This window comes from Mus musculus, chromosome 8, assembly GCF_000001635.26.
Source record: "Mus musculus strain C57BL/6J chromosome 8, GRCm38.p6 C57BL/6J".
In the NCBI taxonomy this organism is placed as follows: Eukaryota; Metazoa; Chordata; class Mammalia; order Rodentia; family Muridae; genus Mus; species Mus musculus.
In genome coordinates this window covers 33,529,100-33,556,405 of record NC_000074.6, presented here as the reverse complement: position 1 = coordinate 33,556,405, position 27,306 = coordinate 33,529,100, and the positions used below count along the sequence as shown (strand labels likewise).

The 27,306-nt window shown below is 38.4% G+C and overlaps 1 protein-coding gene across 6 annotated transcripts in view; it reads right to left on the bottom strand.

Annotated features, from left to right (window-relative positions):
- The window catches only part of Tex15 (testis expressed gene 15), a 75,815-nt gene that overhangs the window by 36,098 nt on the left and 12,411 nt on the right, over nucleotides 1-27,306 (bottom strand). For all 6 annotated transcript variants that reach the window (XR_378774.2, XM_006508976.3, XM_006508977.3 and 3 more), the window contains 2 exons: nucleotides 16,658-16,793; nucleotides 10,054-10,219 (listed from right to left, as the gene is read on the bottom strand). Coding sequence is in view for 5 of the 6 variants with exons in the window: in XM_006508976.3 (XP_006509039.1) it covers nucleotides 10,054-10,219; nucleotides 16,658-16,793 (302 nt within the window). In the remaining variant the exon portion in view is untranslated. The remainder of the gene's footprint in view (nucleotides 1-10,053; nucleotides 10,220-16,657; nucleotides 16,794-27,306) is intronic.

The following is a 27,306-nucleotide window of genomic DNA, read 5'->3' as shown; positions in this document are numbered from 1 at the left end:
AACAACACAGCTCTTTCTTTACATGAAAATCCCAGCATGTTAACCTTAGCAAGAAATGCATGCTGAAAGCTAGCACAGGCTTGGTTTCTTGAACTAAACAGTTGTGAAAACAAAACAAAACAAAAAATTTGGTCTCGAAGACCATTAAAAGCGATAATCCAGTGAATACACACATATGTAAGTAAAATAGTCAGTGTTTATTTAGTCTTACTAGTTTTGACAGAAGATCAACAGTTACAACACTCCCTTAGGCCACTGCCCAGCTAAGCACAAGCTGTGACAGACACTACAGTACCGTGAAACTGAGGGAGCCCTGGGGCCTGGCAGGTGTCAGAGGCTGCATTATGAGGTGTAAGAGGAAGAAGTCTTCCTAGAATTACATGCAAAGTGACACACCAAGTATTGATGTAGAAGCTGCAGCGAGTTTTCCAGAAGAGCAGCTAAGGTGATCGTTATAGGGGACACAGGCAGATACTCATCAGCTTTGTACTGGGTATGTGGTCTGCAGGTCTCAGAACTGGTAGAGATTAACACCTCACTTCAAAGGACAGTCTACCTCGTTTTAGTGGCTAATGCAATGAGTGACATTAAGGCTAATTCCCATTAATTGCCTGTCTGAGATCTTAGGGTCCTTAAGAATCTCGGTGAATTTACTCTGCCACTTACATTGACAGCATGGTTTGTAATAGAGAGAATGCAGACTGTACACGCAGGAGGGTTTGTTGACAATGTTACTATGTTACTTCTCATCACCTTGGCCATAGTTTATTTTAATCATTTTGTTTGTAGACATCACAATATTACTGCTGTTATTGTTTAGCTTTACTGAGTCAGGGTCTCTGTGGCTCAGACTGGCCTTGAACTCCTGATTCTCCTGCCTCCACCTTCTGAGTATAGGATTATAGGCATATGCCATCTTACTTGACAAGTTTTTGCAGTATTCTATTGACTGAAAATACATAATAATAAAAATATCAAGCTTACAACCATAGCTAATCAAAGTCTTGTATCAGCATTTGTGGTGAAATGACTATGTTTCAATTTTATCAAATGATCCAGAATTAATTTGAAAACATTTTACAGTTAAATAGAATTTGAGATTGTAAAAATCATAACAAAAAATCAGATTGTCGAACTATTTCTGGATCTATAAACTATGTAAAAATTTGGCTTTTCTAACATTATTCAAACCTTAGGACAATGCCACAGCGTCAAACAGAAGCTCTGAACCTTGTGAAGTGAGGAATGAAAGTTCTGTGCAGACAGGAGAGAGGAGTTGGAGAACAGATTGAAATAAGACACAGGAGGGGCATGTGCCATTTGGTTCACTATTCTGCACAGCACAAAGACTGAACATGGCATGTGCTGCACATTGAACTAGGTAGGAGAGCCAGAGACCGTACAACTACGCTGTGGTATCTGGGGGATACTAGTCGCTCCAGAATCTTTCTTTTTCTAATTTAATTTTTTTCTTGTGTATTTTTATTATATTCTTTCTCCTCCCCAAAATTCTTCAAAGGTTTCCCTATCTCCCTGACTTCATCAACTTCATGTTCTCTTTCTCTACCACTTAAAAAAACAAACAAACAAAAAAACAAAAACAAAAAAACCCAACAAAAAACAAAACCCAAAATAAAAACAAAAAGTCCTTAAGACAAAAATTACTAAAACAAGTCACAAAATAGTTCATTTTGGGTTTGTCCCCTCCCCAGCAGGCATCAGTTTCAAACAGCTTCTTTGTTAGGATTAATCTTTGTGTCCACTTCCTCTCTGAGCTGGGGCTGAATTGGTTTTGTCTGGTTTGAACCTGTCTGTTTTGTGTATGCAGTTAGTCTCTGTGTATCAGCTCTGTTGTGTCTGCATGACTCTTCCTTGGGGCACACACCACCTCTGGCTTTTACTCTTAAGGTCAGTGAAGAATGCATCATTCGGTGTTTTAGCTCTCAATATAGCACTTCTGTGGCATGCTGTCCCCATCTGAAGTTCCTAAAACTCAAAAAGGAAGTTATGCCAAGGGTTTAGCCTGTTTGTAGTTAATCAGTCTCAACATTTCTTCAGCCATGACAGATATCATGAGCTGGAACAGATTTTTGTATCGACAGTACTGTATAATAATCAGGTAAGCACATGTAGAACTAACATATACCAGGTGATCTATTACCAGATTTTGTGCTAAAGGTTGTATCTATTTTGAGTATTTGACACACACACACACACACACACACACACACACACACACACACACACACACACACACACACACAGTGGAGAAGTTTCAGCAGGTACAGTGCTTCCTGCGTGAGATCAGAATCTCAGCACTCACATACATGCCAGACATGGTGTCCAAGCCTGTACATCATACCGGAGGGATGGGGAAGTACTGCATCTTGTGGACTTTCTGGCCTGTTTTCCTAGCTGCAAGGTTCACTGAGAGACTGCCTCAAAAAAATGAGGTGGAGAGAGATAAACTGAGATACATGCAGTATCATGCAGACATACATAATACACCAGGATGTACAAACAGACACCCCCCCACAAACTTAAAAATATTTAGTGTTAAGAACTTTCTGAAAAATTTTCTCATGTTTTTATGCAACAATCTTGATAAAGTTGTCAGAGCCTGATCCTCATATACTTTAAGCTCTGAGAGTAAAAAGCTTAAAATCGACCCAGCACTCAGTACTGACATTTTCAAATACTCTGGTTTGCTTGTCATTGTGGCCCTTTTCACTACTATATTATTAAGTACCAAGTGAAAAACAGTAAAGTTAGAAAACTCACTGACAAAAAAGCTAGTCTGCATAGAGTAACTAATGGCCAGGAGCAACAAAATCTCCAGAGATGGTGGAGTGTCAAGTAACATTGTACTGTCTTGTCAGTGCTCTGAAACCAACTACAAATATGGCTTAAATGCTTCACCCCAGTGCCTATGTCACAGTTACTTGCATCATCCCAATAGACTGCAGGACAACTTGCAAAGAGTTGCTAGACAGAAAATGTATAAATACATACACACAACACACATACAGTCTATATGGCAAATATAGCAGAAATTTAACTGGCAATTAAAGAATCTATGACCTGTTTAGGTACTTGGTGTGCAGAAAGGAGAGAAGGCAAGCATCCCACAACCTGTATGTCTGAGGTTCTTTGGACAGCTTGACAGGGAAATCAGTAGTTCTCAAATCCTTCAGGTCCAGCTGGCTCAAATAATACAATATCTCTGCTTTAAGCCTTGGGAAATGTGCCAAGAAATCTCAGGCATCTGAAACTACAATTACTTTCAAACTCTCTAATTTCCCCCCACCCACTGTTGCTGTGCGTATGTGCATGTATACATGTTTGCAAGTGTGTAGGTATGCATGCACATATATGCACATGCATACAGAAGCCCAAAGCTGATAATCAGGAGTAATCCTCTATCACTTGCACATCTTGTTCATTTGACAGGGTCTCTCAATCAAACCCAGAACTCAGTGACATGACTAGCCAGCCAGCTTACTTTGGGGATACCCATTTCCACACTCCCAGGCTACAATTATAGGTAGGCTACCACATCCACCTGACATTTCTGGGGGACTGAACTCCACAATCTTCACATTTATACTGAAACTGCTTTAACCATGGAGGAACCTTCATGCCCTTGCAGCATAACTTAATACCCAAGCTGGGCAGTGGTGGCGCATGCCTTTAATACCAGCACCTGCGAGGCTGAGGCAGGCAGATTTCTGAGTTCGAGGCTAGCCTGGGCTACACAGAGAAACCCTGTCTCATAAAAAAATAAAAAACAAAAACAAACAAAACAAAACAAAAAAACAAAAAGCCCCCCAAAACCAACAAAACAAAAACCAACCAACCAACCAACCACCACCACCAACAAAACCCGTAACTTAACACCCTATCTTAAGAACTTAATCAGGCTGGCTACTATATTTTTTGTCTGAGGTGCGACAGCAAAACCATGCATAGATCCTGGAAACAAAACTTTTTTTTTCTAAGTTAACAACGGGGAAGCATATTATGGCTTTTCTCTGGAGTATCTGAATTAGCAGCACTCCAGTGTTATTATCCCTTGGGGAAAGAACACTATGATACTGCACTTGCTCTGACATCTGAGACAACTACAAACCAACTATGGGTGGTTAATGTATAGCATGTGGATACATGGGCAAAAGAATTAATCCAATCCTAGGCAGGATGGAACAGTACAGCATGAGACTTCACAGTGATGTAGCAATATGCAAGTTAGAATTATTAATAATTTAATTTTGGAATTTTGTGTTAGGTAGGTTTGGACCATGGTAAGTGTAGAAGCAAAACCATAAACTCAGCTGTACATGAAATATAGTCAGAGAACCAGGACTCAACAGTTTAATTAAGAAAACAAATTTGCTAAATTCTATGAGATAAAGCAGTATTTTTTTGTTTTCTAATGTTTCTGTAACAAACTGCCACAAAGTAGGTTAAACAGCATATGTTTATCTCAGGGGAGTTATGTAGCTATTTAGTCTAATACAGGTTTTATCAGGTAAAACCAAGTTATCTGGCCTGTTTATTTCTAAGATTCTATAGGAAGATCCACCCCCTTGCTTATTGATAGAATTCAGTAATATTAGAGGAATGGCATCCTGTCTCCTTGCTAGTTATTGATCCAAAACCTTTTCCAGCCTCTACCTACACATTCCTTAGCTTATAATCCATTTTCTTCATCTTCAGTGTCAGCAAAGGCAGGCTAAGTCTCTTTCACAACCTGTCTTTCCCAAACTCCTTTATTACTATCTCCTCTCTCTGATCTATGTTATCTTACTCCATTTGAAAAGAACTCATGTAATTAAGTCATATGCATTTAGATAATGGGCTACCCCCACATTTTAAGGTCTATAAACTCAGTTACACCAGCAAACACTTTTTTTTTTTTTTTTTGCCATGCAGGGTAACTCACAGGTTTTAGGGAAGTCTTTGAGACAGTATATGAGTTTCTTTAAAATGTTTTTATGTGCATGAGTGTTTTGCCTGAATGTATGTATGTATACAACCTATGTAACTGGTGTTCATGGAAGCGAGAAGAGTATTGGGTTCTTTGGAACCGGTGTTACGGATAGTTGTGATGCTAGGAATCAAATCTGGATCCTCTAAGAGCAGTAGGATTGAGCCATCTGTCCAGCTCCATAGTGCCTTACTATGGACAAATTCTGAATTTAACTTTTCGAAAGTATTAGGAAGTCCCTTTTCCCCATGCCACCTTTCCCAGGTTAGATGCTTCTTATGGTCATTAGACGGTACCAGCAACAATGAAGCTTATATGCCCTATGCGTCAGCTACCAGGTGACAACATACCTCATCAACCCAGAATTCTCAAGCCAGCCTCATACCTCATACCTTCGCTGACCTGTCTTAACTATACTTGCATATCTGTGAAACAGTAAATCGAGGAGAGGCAGCCTATGTACAAGAAGGAGGTGTGCATTATGCAGGATGAGCTAGAATTATAAATTACTAGTATGTTTAGCCAGCTGCCCTTCCTCATAAGCAACTCTGAACACAAACTCTTTCCATTGATTCTGCAACACACTCCCATTCTCTAATCAGCCCACACAGAGAACCACCAAAACTTCCATCAATTTCCTAGAGCTCACCCCACACCCATGAAGTGTGGGATGCCTTCCTTTCCAACAGGTACGGGTACATATCCATAGTCTACACATCCATTCAAGAAGCACATTACTAAGAGTTCAATTACCTACAACAAAAATACAACTGTGGTTAAAAATTCAGAGAGCCAATTAAAAGTTAAGAATGGTACAGCAAGGGCCAGTGTCAGATGGGCCTCATTATATCCTCCTAACTAGGTCAAATTTCCTGCCCTCAGAATTCCTAAGGCTCGTAACCATAGCAAGAGAACTTCAGACAATGGTTGAGACTAAGAATTTCAGTTTCCTGGTAACAAGTCTCTGAGACTGTTTTATCACATAAATTTGAATATATAATGACCTTTACCTGGATTTTAATTTGGCACTGCATTACTTTTCTCTCTGTGCATTAAAAATATCTCTCCATCTGTGTGGCGCGTGCACGAACATACACATACACTACAGATGTACTGCCATGCTCCAATTTTAATACAGCTTGCTGGGAGGAGCTTGGGTCTTTATACTTTTGTAGAAAGTACACTACAAAATGAGCCATTTCTCCAACTCCATGTAAAAATCCTTTCTTCTCCCACCTTTGAGACAGGTTTCTCTGTGCAACAGCCCTGGCTGCCTCTACTGGGATCAAACGTGTGTGCGACCATGCCTAGCAGAATTCTTTACTGTATAAATCTGAGTTTATCAGGATGAAAATATGAAAAAGAAGATATTTAGGGACTATCATGGGTGACAGACTCGTGTTTTGTTAAATACTGTTCTTTTACTCATACAATCTTTGGAAAAGATGATTCTCTATATTAACCTATAAGCCAAACACCATGGAGACGATGAAACAATCAGAAAACATCTCTTTTACTGAATCTCAATTTTTATTATTTTTAAAAGTGATCTTTCTTTGATTTAAGCAGGAAACAGTCATGACATTAAATACACTGATATTTTGTGTATTAACTACTATTAATGAACTCCATGGACTCTGTCCCAAGTCAGGTTATCACCAACCTCCCATCTGAGAGCATAGGGGAGTGTATTTGTAATTCTTGACTCCTCAACTACAGTCTATTTTGCAATAACTTACTTGGGAATATCTCCTTTCCAGTACTAAATTCAGTTTCAATTGAATTCAAGTAAAGACAATCTACTGTCTTAAGAGTAATTTTGCTCGATCTCAGCTATCAGGCAGTCTTTCATATCAGGAGAAATTTATTAGATAACTACAGATCACCATGATGACCTGGGTTTATCCCATCTTGCCCTGATGTCCTTAGCACTGGATCATCCAAACAGGAGCCTCATTATACCAGGTGTGCTTTGTACCAGGAAAAAGGCATTTCCTTGTTCATATTGGCTTCTATTCCTCAGATACTACTATGCCAATTCTTCTCACTGGCATTTGCCGAAACTGTTATAATTCTACTCTTGGAATTAATCATGAAGTTGATGAGATTAGCCCTGGGATGAGTCAGACTACACAGCTACGGTGGAAAATGTAAAACTAGACATTTACAAAAGATTTAATCACAGTATCAAGGTGTGTACAGTGTTTAAAATGATATAATCCTTTCCTAAAGATTTAACATATTTACAAATACTTAAAAAGAGAAAAGAGGTCAGCTGCTACATATTTGAGCAAACTTAAGAAGAATTAAATTTAGCTTTTCTCTTATCCACAATTCCACCTCAAGTTTCTAAACTTTTTCAAACAAAATACTTCTAAGGCTCCTAGGTCAACTCTTGATTTGAGCACTTCTACCTTTATTATAATATGCTATTTCATCTCATTCCACATCTTGTTTATTATAACAAACTTAAAAGGTTAATTTTATTCACACTTCTATGTGTGAAATGCTGTGCTTGGTACAATACCTAAAGAGTGTCCAAACTCATAGGTTCTTAAGAGCATTCATATTTTTGCTAATTTAACACCTGCAAAGCATAGACTCGAAGCAGGTAAGAATGTGGACTGGCACCTTGTTGGAGCCACTTGTTTTACTTAAGACTACAGATTATAAACTATTCTCTAAGAGGAGAGGTTGAAAGGAAAGGCAGGAATGAGTCACTTATTTCCTTTCATCTCCCACTCAGTCACTCTCTTCTGCTAAGCACTCTTTTCATTTTTTCCTTTCCACCCATGGCTTCAAGCTTTAGATTGTTGCCCAGCATCATGGAATTTTAAAAATGAGTTTAGGCACTGACTATGTGGCCACACTCAATCTTACACTATGGACATACAGAAAAGATAAAAAATCCTCACCATAGTACAGGACACACACTCCTCCCCCACGCCCCCCAACACACAGTGCTAAGTTCTGTGAAGTTCTTTGGGAAAAGGTTTTTGTTTAACTGGACAAGTACCTAAGAAAATTACACAATTGTCTGCCATTAGAAATGCTTTAAAATGTCGTGCACCACTAAGTAGCTGCCCAATTTTGGGGGTGGGGGGCGAGAGTCGGCTAAACAAGAAACAAAACTGGCTGTAAGAAAAAAAATTGTCTCAAAACACCGCATGAAAGAAGAGTGGGTGATAAAGTTAGTCTTTGTTCAAACTACTCTTCAAGGAGTTCCAGACCTCCCTGTGGGGTTTGCCACTTTCCTGAGTTCCAACTCACAGAAGCTTAGCTTCGCCTTCGCCTCACATCCATTCTGGGCAAACTGGCCAAAGTCAACACTCTCAAAGTCTCACTTTTTCTCAAGAGCACCCAGCTCTGCCCCGCGCAGCTGCTTCCTGACCTGTTGCTGAAGGTGCCTACTTTAAGACTCCTAACTCAAATGCAATGTTCTTCTCTCTTCCCCCAGCAATGGCTGAGGATTACAGCTTGCCTTCAAACTTTTGTATTTCCTCTCTAGCTACTGCAATGGTCCACGAGCTTAAAAAACAAAAACAAAAACAAAACACTTGGGAGGCAGAGGATGGAGTTCAAGGTCCCCTCCTATTAACAGCAAGATGGAGGCCAGGCTGAGCTTGTGAAATCCTTCCTCAAAACACCAAGAGTTGGGTCAAGACAAAAGTGTTGCTTTATGATTTCTTTGCAACTTCACTTTTGTAAGCATAAGGAACCACAAAACTGATGCTTTATAAATGACTCAGCGGGAGAGCTGAACTTGCCACCTGAGGGCACTGGGAGCCCTAGCCGGAGCAGTGCTGGAGAGCTCACCCTAGTGGGGAGGATCCAGGACAACCAGCAGCTCAGCTACCAACCAAGCCCAGACCCAGGGCTTGGAGTAGGCCCTCCCCCAAATCTACATAATTAGTGAATGGTTGGGATGCATGAAAAGGGCTGGTGGTCCTCCTGGCCTGAAGTTGCAGGATATCCATGACGCAGGGTAACAACATGAGAACCAAGTAATTGGCTCTGTGAGGAGCCAATATTGATGGTGTCACATATGCCACAGGCCTCAAAGCAGACCAACGACTCATTATGTCATTGCAATGAACTTTCATCAGTGAAGATTTGTGGATGGGGGTGGGAAGGTGTTGGGGACAGGAAGGTGTTGGGGGGCATTATTGTGGGACACACCAAATCATTACAGCTTCCACAACAAGATGTTTTCTCTATGTACACAGATGTGAAACGAAGAATCGACACTGGGCCACCTGACCACAAATCCCACTGACCATCTTACTGCATGAAACAAATATGACTTAAAAGTATTATAAGAGATTATGGGAGGAAAATAAATCTGTATTTTTAAGTCAATATTTGTGTGTCTCTATGAGTGTATACACATATATTCATGTATTTGTGTGTCTCTATGAGTGTATACACATATATTCATGTGTGCACATCTGTGGATGTCTGAGGTTGATATCAGACCATCAGACAGCTTTCTCGACTGCTCTCCACCTTAGTTTTTTTTTTTTTTTAGAGCAGTGGTTCTCAACCTTTCTAAGGCTGAGACCCTTTAGTACAACTCCTCATGTTGTAGTGACCCCAACCATAAGAATACTTTTGCTATTACTTCATAGCTGTAATTTTGCTGCTGTTATAAATCATAAATATCTGTATTTTCTGATGATCTTGGGTGACCCCTGTGAAAGGATTGTCTGTCCCTAAAGGGGTTGTGACCCACAGGTTGAGAACTGCTGTTTTAGAGTTAGTTCCACTCAATGAACCTGAAGTTCATCCATTTGGCTAGGCTGGTTGTCAATGGGCCCCAGGGATCCACCTGTATCCCTTACTGCCACCTCCTCTGCTGTGCCTGAATCTTCCCCGGTGCTGGAAATCTAATTCAGCTCTGCATGCTTGCACTACAGGCACTTCACCTGTACTTTACCCATCTCCCTAGCCCTGCCTTAAATAATCTACACTTACTTTCTTAGCAATTTCAAGCGACAGAAGGAAGTTAATTCACATGACTCCACGGTTAAAAACAACCTCAAGCATCTTCAGTCACACCAACTTACCTCTTAGCAGCAAACTGTTTTTCCAGATATTCATTTCGAACCAGTTTTGTTTCCCCAAACTGCCATGTGAACTGCAGGTCACAGCTCATATCCAGCCTGCACTGCTTCAGAGTGCCATGTATGAAACCATACTCTCTAGTATTGGTGTAACAAGACGACAAGTAAACTGAGGGGAAAGAAGAGGGCAACAGTTATGTGTGTGTTTAAAATGGCATTGCACAGCTGTGCAGTGACAACAGATAGCATAGCTGATGGCTTGGAAATCTCATTAACAAACAAAGGCAAGAGTTGGCAATTACATTGTATCGCTGTAAAGTGGACCTCTCAACTTGATGTAAGGGAAAACACTATTCCCGCCTCTCTCCACATACCTGTTAGTTATTGATGGTTAACACATACAGGCATAAGATAGTCCTAGAACGTAAGTGATTACTTTTTTTTTTTTTTTAAGATTTATTTATTGATTATTACATATAAGTACACTGTAGCTGTCTTCAGACACACCAGAAGAGGGCATCGGATCCCATTAAAGGTGGTTGTGAGCCACCATGTGGTTACTGGGATTTGAACTCAGGACCTCTGGAAGAACAGTCAGTGCTCTTTTTTTTTTTTTTTTTTTAGATTTATTTATTATATGTAAGTACACTGTAGCTGTCTTCAGACACTCCAGAAGAGGGCATCAGATCTTGTTACAGATGGTTGTGAGCCACCATGTGGTTGCTGGGAATTGAACTCCGGACCTTCAGAAGAGCAGTCGGGTGCTCTTACCCACTGAGCCATCTCACCAGCCCCAAGTGATTACTTTTTAACTTAAACCGGTGACTCCACAATGTGACTAATGAGCAATTACACCAACCTGGTGGCTTCTGTTAACCCTTCTTGGTATTTCCCATGTAAAGGTAAAGTGCTTGTTGAGAATATGGTTCAACCACTAAACTGTTTCAAAACGGCAACAGCACTGTGTGTCCCCATCACGGTAATGTGGTTCTGCTGCTTAGCACCTTCCTTCCTCAGCATCTGACATGAACCGTAGTCTAAATTTTGGCTATTTTAATAGCTGTATAGCTGTATGTAAGCATTTTTAAACTTTCAGATCCCCAATGACGAAAAGATGTAATCCACCATTTTATACAGTTTTCTAGCTCTTTGGTGTCTGACTCAGTCTTTAGTCTATTTTCTCACTGCTGCATTCAAGGGTTCTTTGCATACTTGAGTTAACAGTCCTTTATGTTTTACAAATAGGTTCTCAAAGTCTGCAGCTTTGCTTCTAATTTTTTTTTGTATAAAATTCGAATTTCATGATCATCGTTCGATTCTTCCTTACTAGCTAACAGGATGGACATGTTCACATGCCATCCTCTTTCTAAATCACTACTGTAGTATAGAACAGTTGAAGTACTTAAGTTTCTGCAGACTGTAAACAAGGGTCTGACTTCCAAAAGCTGAAATCCACAGCACATTCTGTAGTACCATATATCAAGCTTTTCTAAAAGGTCATTATTATTCAGATAACAATATTTTCATTTTTAAAAATGCCTCTACTCCAGTGAACTTCCTGAGCTTTGTAAGGTTTTGCTATCAGTAGTGGAGGTTTTGTGATCCTAAAGGAAATGGTGGCCAATTTTATGTGTCCATCAGTTGTCTGATGACTTGATTAGAATCCTTGGCAAATGTCTGGTGGCAACTGCAAGTAATTATGAATGATAAGGGGGCAATATAGCAGATTGCTCTTTTCAGATCAACTCTGTACTAAAAGAAAAGAACAAAAACATCTCTAAGAATGGTATTAGAAAAGCAATTATTCACAACTGAACGCCATGGAGTGTGTGTCCTTCTGGTTCTGGGGTGAGCTGCTCAGGGTGCTTCTGAATGTGTTCCATCTCATTATTTCAAAAACAGTAAAACACTGTCATACTTGTCAACAGATACAATCCCACTCTAATCTGTTCTGCATGCCGACAGAAGTTCATCATTATGCTCTATGCAAAAGCCCCTCAAAATTTCACATCTATTAGCAAAGTGACATGAAATAATCAGGTAGCTTTCCATTTGGGAACCAGACCAGAGGTTGCATCCATTGTACCATGAGGCCAGCACCAGGACCTGCAAAGCTGAGCTCTGTTCCACTGGCAACGCATTTTAGAGCACACATTTTCAATTTTAGTAAGTCCAGCTAAGTCAAGACTTTCTTAGTTTGTGCCTTTGGCACTATAACTGAATTACTGTTAAATCTATGGCAATCTAGACTTTCTCTTATGTTAGCTATCTGAGGTTGTTTTTGTTTTGAGACAGGGTCACACTGTCAGCTTGGCTGTCCTGAAACTATGTAAACCAGGTTGGCTTCAACTTCAGAGATCTACCTGCCTCGTGTCTCCTGCGTGCTGGGATTAAAGCGCCTGGCAGCTTTATGTTGTGTTACTTATGTTCAGTTGTCCCTAAAACTGCTTATGTGCATCAAGTGTTGCCTCTTTTGGATTTCTTACATCAGCAATCATGTAATCTATGAACAAGGATAGTTTTACTTCTTTCTGTCCAACTTTTTGACTTTCTGTATTAAGATGAAAAAGGATAAAATAGACGTTTGTGACCTGACCGCAGGGTTTTAAATTCATTAGTTGTAGGCTTTTTACAAACATATGTCGACTATTCGTTAATTTAAGTGGTTGAGAACAGGTATTTCACGTCTCTGACTTTCCTAAACCATTAAGACATCATGATGGCAATGTAAAGTTGTGGAAGTTACAACAGGCTGGTTCTCAAGTCACTTCAGATCTCAGAACTTCAGGTGAAAAATACGAAGCCTGTATCATGAAACTGGGCATCCTCAAGTACCAAACTGGCTTTACAAATGCTAGTTTGTACCTATTGCTATAATTATGTTTTTCTTTTATATACTCAGAGTATAAACCATCTTCTAATGTTAAACTACTCATACATCTCTAGGGGACTCATTCCAACTGATAATAAGGCAAAAGTCAATGAATTTAAAAAATGACGTTTGTTCATCTGTGGGAGGTCTCACTTTCTACCATATGGGTTGGGTTCTGGGAATGAATTCAAGTTATCAGACTTGGTGGCAAGTGCTTTTGTTCATAGTGCTATCTCACTTGCCCTGACATTCATCACACACTGCTGTATTTATCTTACCAACATTCTCTGAGGGTTTTGCATGTACCTGAATGATGGCTTACACAAAAACAAAGCCCAGATCATTGATGTTTTAGTATTAGGGTGAAGATGCATGACCTTTAATTCTATCTTCCTTTTTTACTGTTATTAACTGAAGTAGAATTACATCACCTTCCCCCTTCCCATTCCTCTTTCCAGCCCCTCCTATGCCCTGTGTTCCCAATGATAGCATCTTTTCATTATTTTTATAGTGTACAAATATACAGAAATACAGCTTGCTGAGTCCCTTTTTGTTTTGTGTACATGGTTTCAGGTTTCAACTGACATGCAGGAAGGAGGTTCATCCCTAATTCCCCCTCCCAGCTAACATTAGTTGCTTAGAGTTCTTTGTCTAAGAGTGGGACCCGTCAAAAATTTCCCCTTTGCATGTTAACATGGCTGATGTTAAAGGCATGCACCTGGCTTGCGTCTGTCTTCTTTAAAGGGATTACTGAGAATTAGTATAATTTATTCCCTAAATGTATATGAATATTCACCAGTGAACCTATTTTAGGCCATGTGCTGTCAGTGTAGATGAGTAACTGCTATTTTGATTTCCTTAATAGAGACGTATTCAGATGGTCTATTTTCTCCTTTGACTTCCTGTGTGTATGATGTTCCTACCTGACTATAGGCCTGTATGTGGAAGTCAGAAGACAACTGAGTAGTTGCTTCTCTTTCACTGTGGAGTCTGAGGACTGAACTAAAGCTGTCAAGTTTGTGCAGCAAGTACTTTTGACCTGTGGGTAAAAGGCCATCACACTGGCCTTGCCCATTTCTTTGTGTGAGTCTTGCTCACTGTACATGTAAGACATTGCACATTTCATTTAGGATATATATCTGTGGGTAGAGTTAGTAATTTATGATAATCTATAGTGACGATCCTTCTATTTTTTTTTTTTTTGAGATAGGGTTTCTCTGTGTAGCCCTGGCTGTCTTGGAACTCACTCTGTAGAACAGGCTGGTCTCAAACTCAGAAATCCACCTGCCTCTGATTCCCAAGTGCTGGGATTATAGGCGTGTACCACCACTGCCTGGCTTCTTCTAATTTTTAATACTGACAATCTGCATTCTCTCCTCCCCTCCGTCCATCGTAATTATCCTGGGTAGAGGTCTATTAGCATTATCTTTTCAAAGAACCTGATTTTGTTTTGTTTTTAAATGCCTACTAATTCTCCTTTTCAAGTTAATTCTTCTGGCTGCTGATCTATAGCCATCCTGTTTCCTAAGGTGCAATCTAAGCTGATGATCTTGCATGTTTCTCTTCTACTATATGCACTGAACGCTGTGCATTTTCATAAGCACTGTTTATCTTGTGTCCCCCAAATCTTGTGTTTTCACTTTGACTTTGTTCAAGTTTCCTTAAAGATCCCCTTGTTATGTGGTCTTTGACCTATGTTGCTTAATAAGTGTAGCTAATTTTCAAATATCTTGGGATTTTCCGGGCAACTTTTTGCTATTTCTTTTTGTTTGCTTTTTTTCCTTTTTAAAAAAGATTTATGTATTTCATGTCAGTACACCGTCACTATCTTCAGACACCAAAAAAGGGCATCGGATCCTATTACAGGTGGTTGTGAGCCACCATGTGGGAATTGAACTCAGGACCTCTGGAAGAGCAGTCAGTGCTCTTAACCCCTGAGCCCTCAACTTTTTTGCTATTTCAACTTTTAAATTTATTCTGATCTAAGAGGAGGCTTTATATGAGGTGTTTCTGATGAAGGAGTGTTGAATTTGGAAATACAATAGTGGATTTATATATTTTTTTCTTGCACTTTTATAAAAATTTGCTTGAGTTTTTATTTTAATTACTATGTAGAGAGGAAGGTTTTGAACCTGTGGAGAACTTCATGACTTTGGATCCCAAGTGTATCAACAAGTCTGCTTCTCATTTGGCTCTTCATTCTATTTCATTACTGTGAAGTAATTTTCTAATTTTTAGTTTGTTTCAAGATTATAATTGCTTACTGAAGCATGTTTATGATGGTTTCTTTAAAAAAGTTGTCTTCTAGGAGAGAGAAAATAAATTGTCTTCAACAGAGTGGACCTGGGTATCTCAACCATGCCACAGGGCAGGCCTCATGCCCAACACGAAATGGACTGTGTTTTTTTGAGCTCTTTTGTTATGGCTTACTGCTTTCTGTCTTTTTGGTTTCTTTGGTCTATCTTCTCTTTTCTTTTGAGAACAAAAAATAACAAACATGAAGTTTAGTGGATAGGGAGGTGAAGGGGATCTAAGAGGACTTGGGGAAGGGAAGAATATGCTCAAAATAGATCATGTGAAAAAAATTTAAAAAAATAATTGGAGTGTTTTCACATAATCCCAACATGTGTGTCACTGTGGTACTGCAGTACTGATTGTTTACAGAGCAGTTTTACTTAGTCACGTTGAGGTTTTCCTGAACAGTGGTAAAATAAAAAGACTGTCTTATGTGTTGGGCATTCTGAGACTCCAGATGATATCTAGCCTTGAATTTAGCACATCTACTGAAACCATGCAGCTTGGGGAAACTGTTGATAATCAAAGTGAACAGTTAGCCCCACAAGGCAGACCTGCAGCACTCCCGGTTCTCTTTAGGGCTTACACCATGACTCTGGGGTGTGAGGTGTGTCCCATTGCTACTGCAAGCAGGAAAAGCACATGCAACTGCTGCCTGGATGTGGTTAAAGGCTAAGCTTTCAGCTTTCAGCACTGCTCCCCTCCTGAGAAGGGGCAACTCAGTGCCACAAGAGCAAGGGTTTTGGGGTGGGGGGTATGGAATCTCCTGATGCTGTAGAGCAAAGGATGGCAAAGATGAATGGTCCAGGCTCTGTGCTTGGTCACTACTGGTACAAAGTAAGAAAATGATAACCTGGTTGTAATTTAGGCTTCCTACTTGGCTTCTTCTGACACCACATTTGGTGGCAAGGGCACCTTCTCTACTGACAAAGGTGTAGTGGTCACTCCATCATCCAAATTCCTGGTGTTTTATCTAATACCTAATAGCTCCCACTTCTTACACTTGATCTTAGCCAAAAGGCCGAGAAGCGATAGCTCCCACTTCTTAAGCTGCTCCATTTTAGTGCCATGGCAAAGAAAACAAGATTTTTTTTTAATTTCTTGCAGGAGAAGCCTATGCCAATTGGTATTTCTGGGTGGTAGGCACTATCTAGTTAGAGCAAACACTGAGTCCAGAAGACACAGTCAACTATTCTCTAGCCTCATGTTCCTCTTTTTTTTCCTACTTTTGGAACTTCTCTTACATCTGTTTTACATGTAAAATCCAAGGGTTTTAGTGTAATAACTGGGAAGACTAGAAACTGTGTCTACTCCATTTTGTGAGGCACACATGTATTTGAGAAGCCAAAGATTTAACTTAACCTAGTTTAATACTGGGTCAAAATAAACGAACCAGAGAAACAGAATTTTTAAAAAAAGTCTCTTCTATAGAAATGTCACCTTTTTCAGTCGTCCTCCTGATCTTTGGAATGGTGAATTTCTTCCCAGCACTGGCTTCTGCGTCCATATTCCACAGAGATTCACTGTCTGGGCTCTTGTACTTATCATTATCGTTCATTTCCATGTTGTTGGAGGTCTAAAAATCAACCCAAATTATTAAGTTATGATCATTAAATACGCTTTTTACCTATGTACTGCCATATAATATGGTAGCAACCTGAAAGTCCTCAAAGAAAACAGAGCAAAAAATACAATCTGAGCCATACATACTGCCAACAGGTTTCAGGTACAATTTGCCAGCTTACCCCAAGTAGAAAAATGAATAAATTCAAAATAGATTCTGTATATAACTTTTTGAAGTTTCCAACAGATTACTCCCTTGTAATTTACTACATTACAAATGAGCAACCAAGCCTCTCTATTCCTGAAAAGTTTAAACATTTCTACCAATACTTTTTATAAACATGACAAAATTCTTGCTAAATATTCTATTCTGTAAAAGTTCATCTTTCTTACCACACTTATATTTTCTTTAAATCATTATTCCTGGCTTTAGGAGAAACTTGAGAGAGTCATACATTACTTATTGATGACTATCCCTATACTTAGGTGATAGCTAACAAGGCATTGTTCAATTGCTTGTTGTTCCACAAGACAGATGACAATGCTCAGGCTAGTATCAGTGAAGACACTCCTCCTTTCATCTGTCCTCCTCCTCCAACCAGACTCCTCAAACAGATTTAAAAAAAAAAAGCTTTCTTTTTAAAATTTTTTATTTTATTATTTTCTGTGTACTATATTGTATGTATATATGTATGTATGCATGCATGTATGTGTATTACATGTATGCAGGGCCCACTGAGGTCAGAAGAAGGCATAGGATGCCCTAGAACTAGACATCTAGCTTGGGACCTTGGAGGAGCAGAAAGTGTTCGTAACTGCTGAGCCCTCTCCCCAGCCCCTAAAACAGTTTCTTTCTCTCTCAAACTGGTTATTAAAGGACGTTATGGGGCTTCCATACAAAGACATTCCATAAACCACCATTTCCTATGGTTATGAGCTGCTCGATGCCAACTGCTTAGCTCAGACACTGTCACAATGCCAATTATGATTTGTTAAATTCTGCAGCCAAGTCACAAAAGGTAAGAGTGTGTATAGAGGTTTACAGAGTACCCCCCCAGTCCCTACCCTTTCTGTGCCCTCTGTAAGATACCTTGTGATGTTCCAACCATAGGTAAGAGGAGGAATGAGCAAGACAATGAACCCTTCATCTGTTCACAGTGGCAAACACTAGTGAGCCTTGTACTCTCCTAACAAGAGTACAAGAAAGGCAAGCAGATGTCTGTGAGGTCAAGGCCAGCCTCGGCTTCACAGTGATTTCAAGATCAGTCAGGACTACATACTTAGTGAGACTCTGTCTCACAGAAAGAAAAGAGTATCATCTTTACAATATCCAGCAGCAGTAGTAAAAGCCATGTCCACTTGTTAGCTTAGTAATGAGAAAGGAAATAATTCAGAGAAACGTATAAAAACCTCTAACTTATTCATGGTTTATTATCAACAGCAAACAAGGTATGGAGCAGCTAATGTACCTGAAGAAAGACCCAAGTGTTCCATCCTGTTATTCCAGTTAAATTATGCACTCAGAGAAACTGAATGATTCCAGTTGTATGCTTCCAAACAAAACGTTTCTCTAGTAGAAATTACTAATAAATGTTTCTTAAATTAACTCATTTTGTTTCTTGGTGTGTAGGACAATATAGTATCACAAAAAGCTACTTTTAAAGTTGATAAGGTTGTTATTTGAGAAACAGCGGTGTTCAATATTCTCCACTAGCTAAGCTACTGTTGTTTCTTTTCAATTAACAACTTTCTTTTAGATCAGTCCAAATAGACCAGTCACATTCATAAGAAGTCTTTTATACTTATTTTTTAAATTTTTTTTGAGTTTTTCGAGACAGGGTTTCTCTGTTTAGCCCTGGCTGACCTGGAACTCACTTTGTAGACCAGGTTGGCCTCGAACTCAGAAATCCACCTGCCTCTGCCTCCCGAGTGCTGGGATTAAAGGTGTGCACTACTATGCCCGGCTAGTCTTTTATACTTATGTATCATGAACTCAGAGCCTTTACATTTATCCTGCTAATTTTTGTACTCATGTAAAAATGTACAACATATATTATAGAATATATTCAGTAACCCTATAACTATACATATATGTATATATATATTTATACACACATTGTTTACTTTTATATGCTTAAAGTAAAATCAAAGTTTTTCTTATATGCTAAAAAAATCAAAAGTAAAAAAGGTTTATTTTTATATGGTTAAAATAAAAGAGTTGAATCTCAAGGGTTGTGGTAATGTGTCCTCTGGAGCACTAGGACCCTCCTAGGTGAAGAGTAGAGTAGGAAAAGGAATAAATCCTAAAGTCATCAGTAACAAGTGATGAACAATAGATGCAAGACAACTAAAGAACATATGAACAAAAAACTAAGTTGCTCATAATTAAAATGTCTATTCTATAGGTTTTAAAGATGCATAACTAACAAGTTTGAGCCATTATACTTAAGGATTAGATAAAACAAATTCTTGGGAAAATATAACTTATTAAAATAAGTAAAAATAGATTTTGAAAGGTATTATTAGGAAATCATAATATAAATTTATCTCTAAAAAAAGCAAGGGTCATTTAACAATAGGAAAAATACCAATTTTTACTAGAGTGGTGATTTCAACAGATACAGAAAGAACAAGTGAAACTTAAAATTCATTTATATTTTATAAAGCTTAACAGATAAGAATAGAAACATCTATAACCCGACTCTCTCTCTCTCTCTCTCTCTCTCTCTCTCTCTATATATATATATATATATATATACATATATATATGTATGTATATTCTACTAAAGGAAGTTGGAAATGTAAAAACCATTCTCCTTAACATCAAGAATAAAATAAGGATACCTGCTTTTACCACTTCTTAACAGTGTACTGGAGTTGCTTATAGAGCAGAAGAAATAAAATATAAGAAGAACTTTTAAAAAGTAATTGGGAAAAGTGATACTGGGTGCCAGGGTTTAGCAATTTCAGGGACTGACAGAGACTGACTCAGTTCCTGAAAGAAAGCTGGGACCCAAATGCCAAGCAAGTTATATAGAATGTTAGTTGGAAAGGCAAATGTAATAATGGATTAGAATTCTGGTTCTACTGCACAAAAAATTTTGCACTGAGCAAAGTGCCAGGCTTCTCTCTGTAATAGGATCTATGTTATGGGGATACAGGACGTGACACAATACTAACTGTAAATGTAGATCCGATTCCTTTTTATGAACCACCTCAAGTCTATTGAGAAGTACAATATTGTAAGGACAAACAGAAGTCAAATATTGGCACACCTCTAGTTCTTCAATTAGCCAGCGAGCACGACCTTGGCAAGTCTTTCTTTATAGCACATTATCTTGTATGTATAATGAATGTTTACATATTTTTCATAGACAAGTTGATGGCAAAAGAAATAAACTCTTAATGAATAGTTGGTCTAGAGATGTAAACATCTCAAGGTCTACTTTTTCCACTAATTTACTTTTTACCTGAGCATGCACGCTTGGGTGTGGTGGGATGTGTATGTTCCAAAGTGTAGAGGTCAGAGGACAACTTGGGGAACTAGTGCTAAGCCACTGCTAGGCTCCCTCACAGTTAATTTTATTTTTATAGGATTATCCTTACAAATCAGGAATACAAGTTCTTAAGACTATTAGTTATAGTTGAGAAATTGCTCAAAACAAACATAGACTATCATTCCTAATCAACTGCCACAAAATATTTCAGCTGATCGCCAATGAGTATCACTGGGAGAACAGTTTCAATTGCACAACCCCAACAGTCCCGGGTTTCCTTTAGTAAGACTTGCCAGCTATTGGAACAATAGAGTTGGAGCTGGAAAGAAGACTCTGGTTAAAAGTGTTTATTGCTGTTGCAAGATTCCCAGCACTCACACAGCAGCTCACGACTGTTTGTAACTCTGGTTCCGTGGGACCTGATGCCCTTCTTTGGCATTATATGTACATGGTGCACTTAACAAGCATTCAAAACATAACCTGTCAATAATTTTTTAAAAATAGCTTGGTGTAACAGAACCTATGGTCCACTACAACCAAAGTATTTAGCATTCAGCTCTTTGTAGAAGGACATGGCTACCCCAGTACAGATTAAAGCAATTTCAATTCCAAAGGGCTAGAGCTAAATTAAAACTACATTTCCTGTTTTCTATTATGAAAATGGAATATTTTCCTCCACCCTACTGTCTCCATCATTCCAGACTCTTCTACTCATCTTGATTCTCCGTATTCTTATCAACAGTATTTATTTACGCTCAAACTTGACTGTATAAGAAACAAAGTTGACCTGGGTTGTGTTTGCCTTAGCCTAGCTCACTTTTCTCTAACCCCAGTTTACTCTGACACTGTTACTTCACTTGAAGGGCAATTTGCAAGAACCTCAATGACTTCCACATCAGTGTCTTATACTCATAAGTAACTTCTGACTCAATGGATCTGGCTCTCTATATTTGAGAATTTGACCAATATGTTTTTGAAATAATATAGTCATTCCCCAGAAGTATATGACTTACTAATTCTGATTTTATAGCTTTATATACTTTTTAGACATTGATTTCTTAGCTTCATAGTAATAACTCATCTTCTCAAATTGGTCTTCACAATTGCTTTAATTTTTACTGAATTCAGAAGATACTTTTAATTACTTAAAAATATTTCATCAAAGTATCACCTCTGAAAACTTGATTAGGGAAAAAAAGAAAACCCTCCCCAAACATCTTGAGGCTGAGGGATGAAGCTAATGGTAAAGAAACTGCTAAGTGTGTATAATAATGCCTCGGGCTTGGTCCCCAGCATACAAGTCTTAGTATACCACACAAAACCTTGGCTTTCATTATCTGTGAGATTGGTTTACTCTTATTTTCCTGTGAATCACCCTACTTTTCTTCCACTACTAACTTTTTAAACACAGAAATTAGTCTTTTAATGACTTGTAAAGCCTCTATACAGAAATTGTCATGATACAATATATCTCTTATGTGGAATTTCACTGACTCTATGATCAGTTTAGGGAGAAAAGATACTGTTCTGTCAGTCTCCCTGTCTGTGAAGGTAGTATATTCTCCCCTTATTCATGTCAGTATCTTTCAGTAAAGCTTTATTTTTTAATGTATTCATTCTATCTTATGAGCTTTATATTACTATAAGTAGCATATTTAAAAGCTACATTTTGGAGATGGCAAGATGATTCAGTAGGTAAACTATCCCCAAGATGGTGGATCCACATAATGGAAGAAGAGAATCAATGCCTGAAACTTGTCCTTTTGACTTTTATACACACACACACACACAACACACACACACATCCCAAAATAATAGCAATCAACAAACACAGCTCTTTGGTATCTCTTTACATCAATGGTCTCGATTCCCCAAAAAAAGACAGAGACTAACAGGATGGATGTGAAAACAGGATACATTTGGCTGCTGCATCTAAGAAACACACCTTGACCTCAAAGATAGAGATCTTATCAGGGTAAAAGGACTGAAAGAGATACTCCAAGCAAATGGATCTAAGAAGCAAGATGGTGTACCCATTATAATAGTTGAAAAGATAGACTTAAGACCAAAAGTAATCAGGAGAGATAGGGAAGGACACTACATATTCAAAGAAAAATCCACTAAGAGGACACTTCAATTCTTGACATCTAGGCACCAAACATAAGGGTACCCATATTTAAAAAAGAAACACCATGACAGCTTAAATCACATATTAACCCTCACACACTGATAGTGAAAGATTTCAATAACCTCCTCTTGCCAACCAACAAGTAATAAAGACAAAAACTACACAGAGAAATGCTAGTGCTAAATGACATATCATATATGGACCTAACAGACTTTTATATAACACTTCACTCACAGAAGAATATATCTACTTCTCAGCACCATATAGAACCTTTTCCAAAACTGACCACATCCTCAGACACAAAGCAAGTCTCAATAGATACAAGAAAACTGAATTAACTTCCTGCATCCTATCAGACACCACAGACTAAAGATGGATTTTAACAACAGAAAGCTTGCAAACTCATGGAAACTGACTGAATGAAAATGTGTCAACAAAATTAAAAAGAAAATTAAGGACTTCCTAGACTTGAATGTAAATGAATACACAACAAACTCAAACTTATGGGACGTAATGCAGGAGGTTCTTAGAAGTTCATAGTACTGAGTGTCTACATTAAAAAAAAAAGGAGATGTCACATACTAGAAACTTAACAGCACACCTAAAAGCTCTAGAATGAAAAGAAGAAATCACATCTACAAGATGTAGAGGGTAAGAAGTAATCAAACCCAGGGCTAAAACCAATACAATAGAAACAAACAAACAAAAATAACACAAAGAAGCAATGAAACAGAATATGTTCTTTGAGAAAGAAAATCATTAAGATTGACAAACCCTTATCCAAATTAAAAAACACAGGAAGACTACCCAAATTAACAAATTTGAAATGAAAGGGGGTACATAACAGACACTGAGGAAATCCTATGGACATACTTTAGAAATCTGTATTCCACCAAACTGGAAAATCCAAGAGGGGAAGGGTGTGTGTGTGTGTATGTGCACAGGATGTGAATTTTAATACTGCCTCGTCTATGTAAAACCATGTTTCAATCAATCTGATCATTGCTAATACAGCTGCATTAATTTGTGGATTTTTTCTCCCATAGTTAAAAAATATTATCTCTGGAATTTCTCACATATTTATGATGATGTGATGATGTTCTAGGCAAAGTATTTGATGGGACTTCCTGAAAGTCTTAGCATCTTTCAAACCTTCTGACAGGCTGGAGAGATAGCTCAGCAGGTGGCTATTTGCTCAAGAACCTGACAACCTGAATTCAATTCCCAGGTCCCACATGGTGGACGGAGAGCACTCTTTCCTACACTTTGTACTCTGGAGTCCCCACATATATTACACTCTAGAATTACATGTGCACTGTGGTATGTACAATTGTACACAAACACACATGCATGCATGTATACATACACACAAAATAAACAAATGTAATTAAAAGAATAATGTTACATGACATTCTCAGCAATATTTATCATGATTGTTGTGGTATTTTATATTTCCTTAATAAAAAATTTTAAGTCAGTATGTTCAAATATCTACCTTTACCCTCCATGTTTCTAAGCTCCTCATTTATATCTAAGTAAAATGGTTCTTCTATCTAAGAGGGTTCTTCTAATCTAGTAGACTACTAAGTTTTAAAAATTTTAAATTACAGGGGCTTGAAAAATGGTCAAGTAGTTAAAAGCACATACTTTTAACTACAGGGATTGGTTCCTAGCATTCATATCAAGAAGCTCAAAACTGCTTGTCACTCCCAGTTCCAGGAGACCTTATACATCTGGCCTGAGGGCACATGCATGTTGTGGATGAAACCTTACTCAGCCTTACTTTCATACACAAAATAAAAAGAATATTACATTTATTTGCATCCCCTCCCCTCCACGGTGTGTGTGTAAATTCCATGAATAGTGGTCACAGAACAAGTCTCAGGAAGCTCTTCTCTCTCCACCACATGGGCCCTGAGGCTCAAACACAGATCACTAGGATTGGCAGCAACTGCCTTATCTTTGAGTAAATCAGCTTTCCCACAAACTGCCGAATTTAAATTTTGTTAATTATTATTTTCATGTATATGAGACACGTTTGATTCTTTAAAAATTTTTTTTGAGTCAGGGTCTTATATAGCCAGTCTGGTCTCCAAATCTATGTGTAGCCAAGAATGACTCTGTGTTCCTGATTTCTCTGCATTCTAACACTATTTCTTTAAATGTAAAATAAATGTATTTTAAAAACTATGTGTGCTGTCTCTCTTTGTGCGCGCGCGCGTGTGTGTGTGTGTGTGTGTGTGTGTGGTGTATGCGAGTAGAAGCGCGTGTGCGTCGGAGGACAACTTTCTGGTGTTAGCTTTCTTCTTCCACACTGAGTCCCAGGGACTCAAACTGAGGTCATTAGGCTTCAGAAAAAACATTCTTACTGGCCAAACTGTCTCACTGGCCCTGAACATAATTTTATTTGATAATTCCACCATCTTTTTGTTTGTTTGCTTTTGTTATTCAAGACAGGATTTCTCTGTGTAGCTCTGGCTGTCCTGGAACCTGCTCTGTAGACCAAGGTGGCCTTAAATTCATAGAAATCCACTTTACCTCCCAAGATTAAAAGTGTGTGTCACAACCAGCAACTCTACCATCTTAATTCTAATAATCTGGTTTTTGTCTGAGTTTGTTTATAATACTTTGTTTCCTGAATTATAGATATATGCAAATATTCATATATACATATATTATTTATTAACATTTCTTTAAGTTCATATTCTTTGGAGCCTACCAGACATCTAGACCACTGAGCTACAATCAAGAGGTTCAAAATAAATCTTCATTGCATATGAAATAAACTGATGTTGTATAAGGATGCCAATCCCATTTCAGAGGGCAGTATTTGTAATAAACAGAACCAGGAATACTGGTTTTCTGCACGTAAAAGAACAAAGTTGGATTAATCCCAAATGGGATCAAGATCTAACCATTAGAACCAATTATAAAAGCAAGAATGAGACCTTTTAGAAGGAATTAGGTCTTGACAGGTGTACCTTCCTGATGGGATTAGTGCCCCTAGAAAAATGATCCCATAGACACCTTTCACCACAAGGACACTATGTGAACGAGGAAGTACCCCTCATCACACGCTGGTTCTACCAGCAGCTTGAGCACCTGTAAAGAGCAAACCTTTGTTCTTTTAGAGTTGCCCCATATGTGGTATTTCATTAAAGCAGCCAAGATGCACTAAAACAGAGTCAGGGGCTTTTTAAAAGATTTCCTGTGGACAAGTGACCCTTAGTCAGCAAGTCTGCAATCAAAAGGATAACAAAACGGCTCATATCAAAATACGTGTCTAAAACACAGTGCTTTCTGGCTAACATATAACTGTCACTACCAAATGTTTGTTCCACCAGTGATGGGAGGGCTCAAGGAGGTAATAGTACTGCTTCAATGATGGAAGCCTGAACCCAAGCTGTCCCACAGGGTCCAGTGTAGGCCTCTGCACTGCTATCAGCAAGGGCCTCTGTTAATAATACTCTTAGCTAACTCTGATCTTACTTGGTCAACTCAAGCAGGAGTAGCTGGATGAACATCTGATCCCACATGTATAGCCAAGATTACATGCCATCTTACAATATAAATATAAATGTTACTGTAAATGTGAAAGTTATTCTAGGACTTACATGTCAACACTTGTATACACTTTTAAGTGAAGTTCAACCATTTTGCAGCAACTTAAAAGAGTCTATCCTTTATTCTCTTTCAAATCTTACAATGAGATTTGACCATATATGACATGGAATTTGGGAAAGGAGGGTATCTTCAATGTTTAAATGTAGAACAATAATGACCTAAAGCTCAGAGTTACTATGTTTTCAATTTTTACTTAAATGGCCATCAGAATCTATCTGACTAGTTTTCGTTTCCCTACTGTCTTGTTTACTTTGCCATATATCAGGATCTTTTAGAAAAGTACCACATGAAGATCATGTCCTTGGAGAAATAAACCTGATAAGTTCTACTTCTCCTGGAGGCTTTACTGTCACCCAGAGGTGAAGGCTTACACAGGAAGAACACAGTAATTCCAGTAGTTGACTCACTATTCTAAAAACAAAGGATTAAAAAGAAAAGTCAACATGAGGCTGGGGAGGTAGCTCACTGAACAATGGGCTTGCTGTGCAAGCCTAGTGATTTGAGTTCTACACCTAGAACCCACAGAAAGGGAAAGAACAGATTCCACGAAGTTGTCCTCTGACCTCCACACATGTGCTGTGGCATGCATGCCCAAACATGCACACCATGTGCACCCAAAACACAGTGATACAGAAAATTAAAAGACAAGCATAACTCATGAGAGAATGCTATTTTGCTAATACTTGATTTAGTTATGTTTAAAAGATTTAAAGAACGCACACTGTATGCTTAAAATCAGTATCCTTATCACAACTTTCCCAGAAAGCTTGATGTATAAAGCCGTGGCTCCATTCAACAGGTTATAGCAGGCTGGAAATATCACAATAATCAGGGCTTTGGGAGCGGTCCATGGAGCATTACCCTTCCTTCCAATCTGTACTATGAGCTACTGATGGACTCTGAGGGAGGGACAGTCACTGTCTTCAGTTGTGTACCCACTGAAGACTCCAATGGATAATTTCAAATACAAGGTCACACAGACGATTATGGTATGGTTAAATTCAATGGGTCTCAAAGCAAATCAAACCAAACCCACAAAAACAAAAACCAATCAACCAAACAAAAAAACAACCCAAATCCAAAACAATTATCCATTTTTCTATCTTCCGTACAAAATACAGTTCCTTGTGAAATTAAGTATGTTCTGTGATCTAAAGTATCCTCCCAAATTCGTATGTTGAAGCCTAACCATTGATGTAACTGCAGTAAGAGATAGTTTCTATGAGATGTTATCTTTTTCAAAAGACTTTAATTATGTGTATACATTTGTGTGGGTG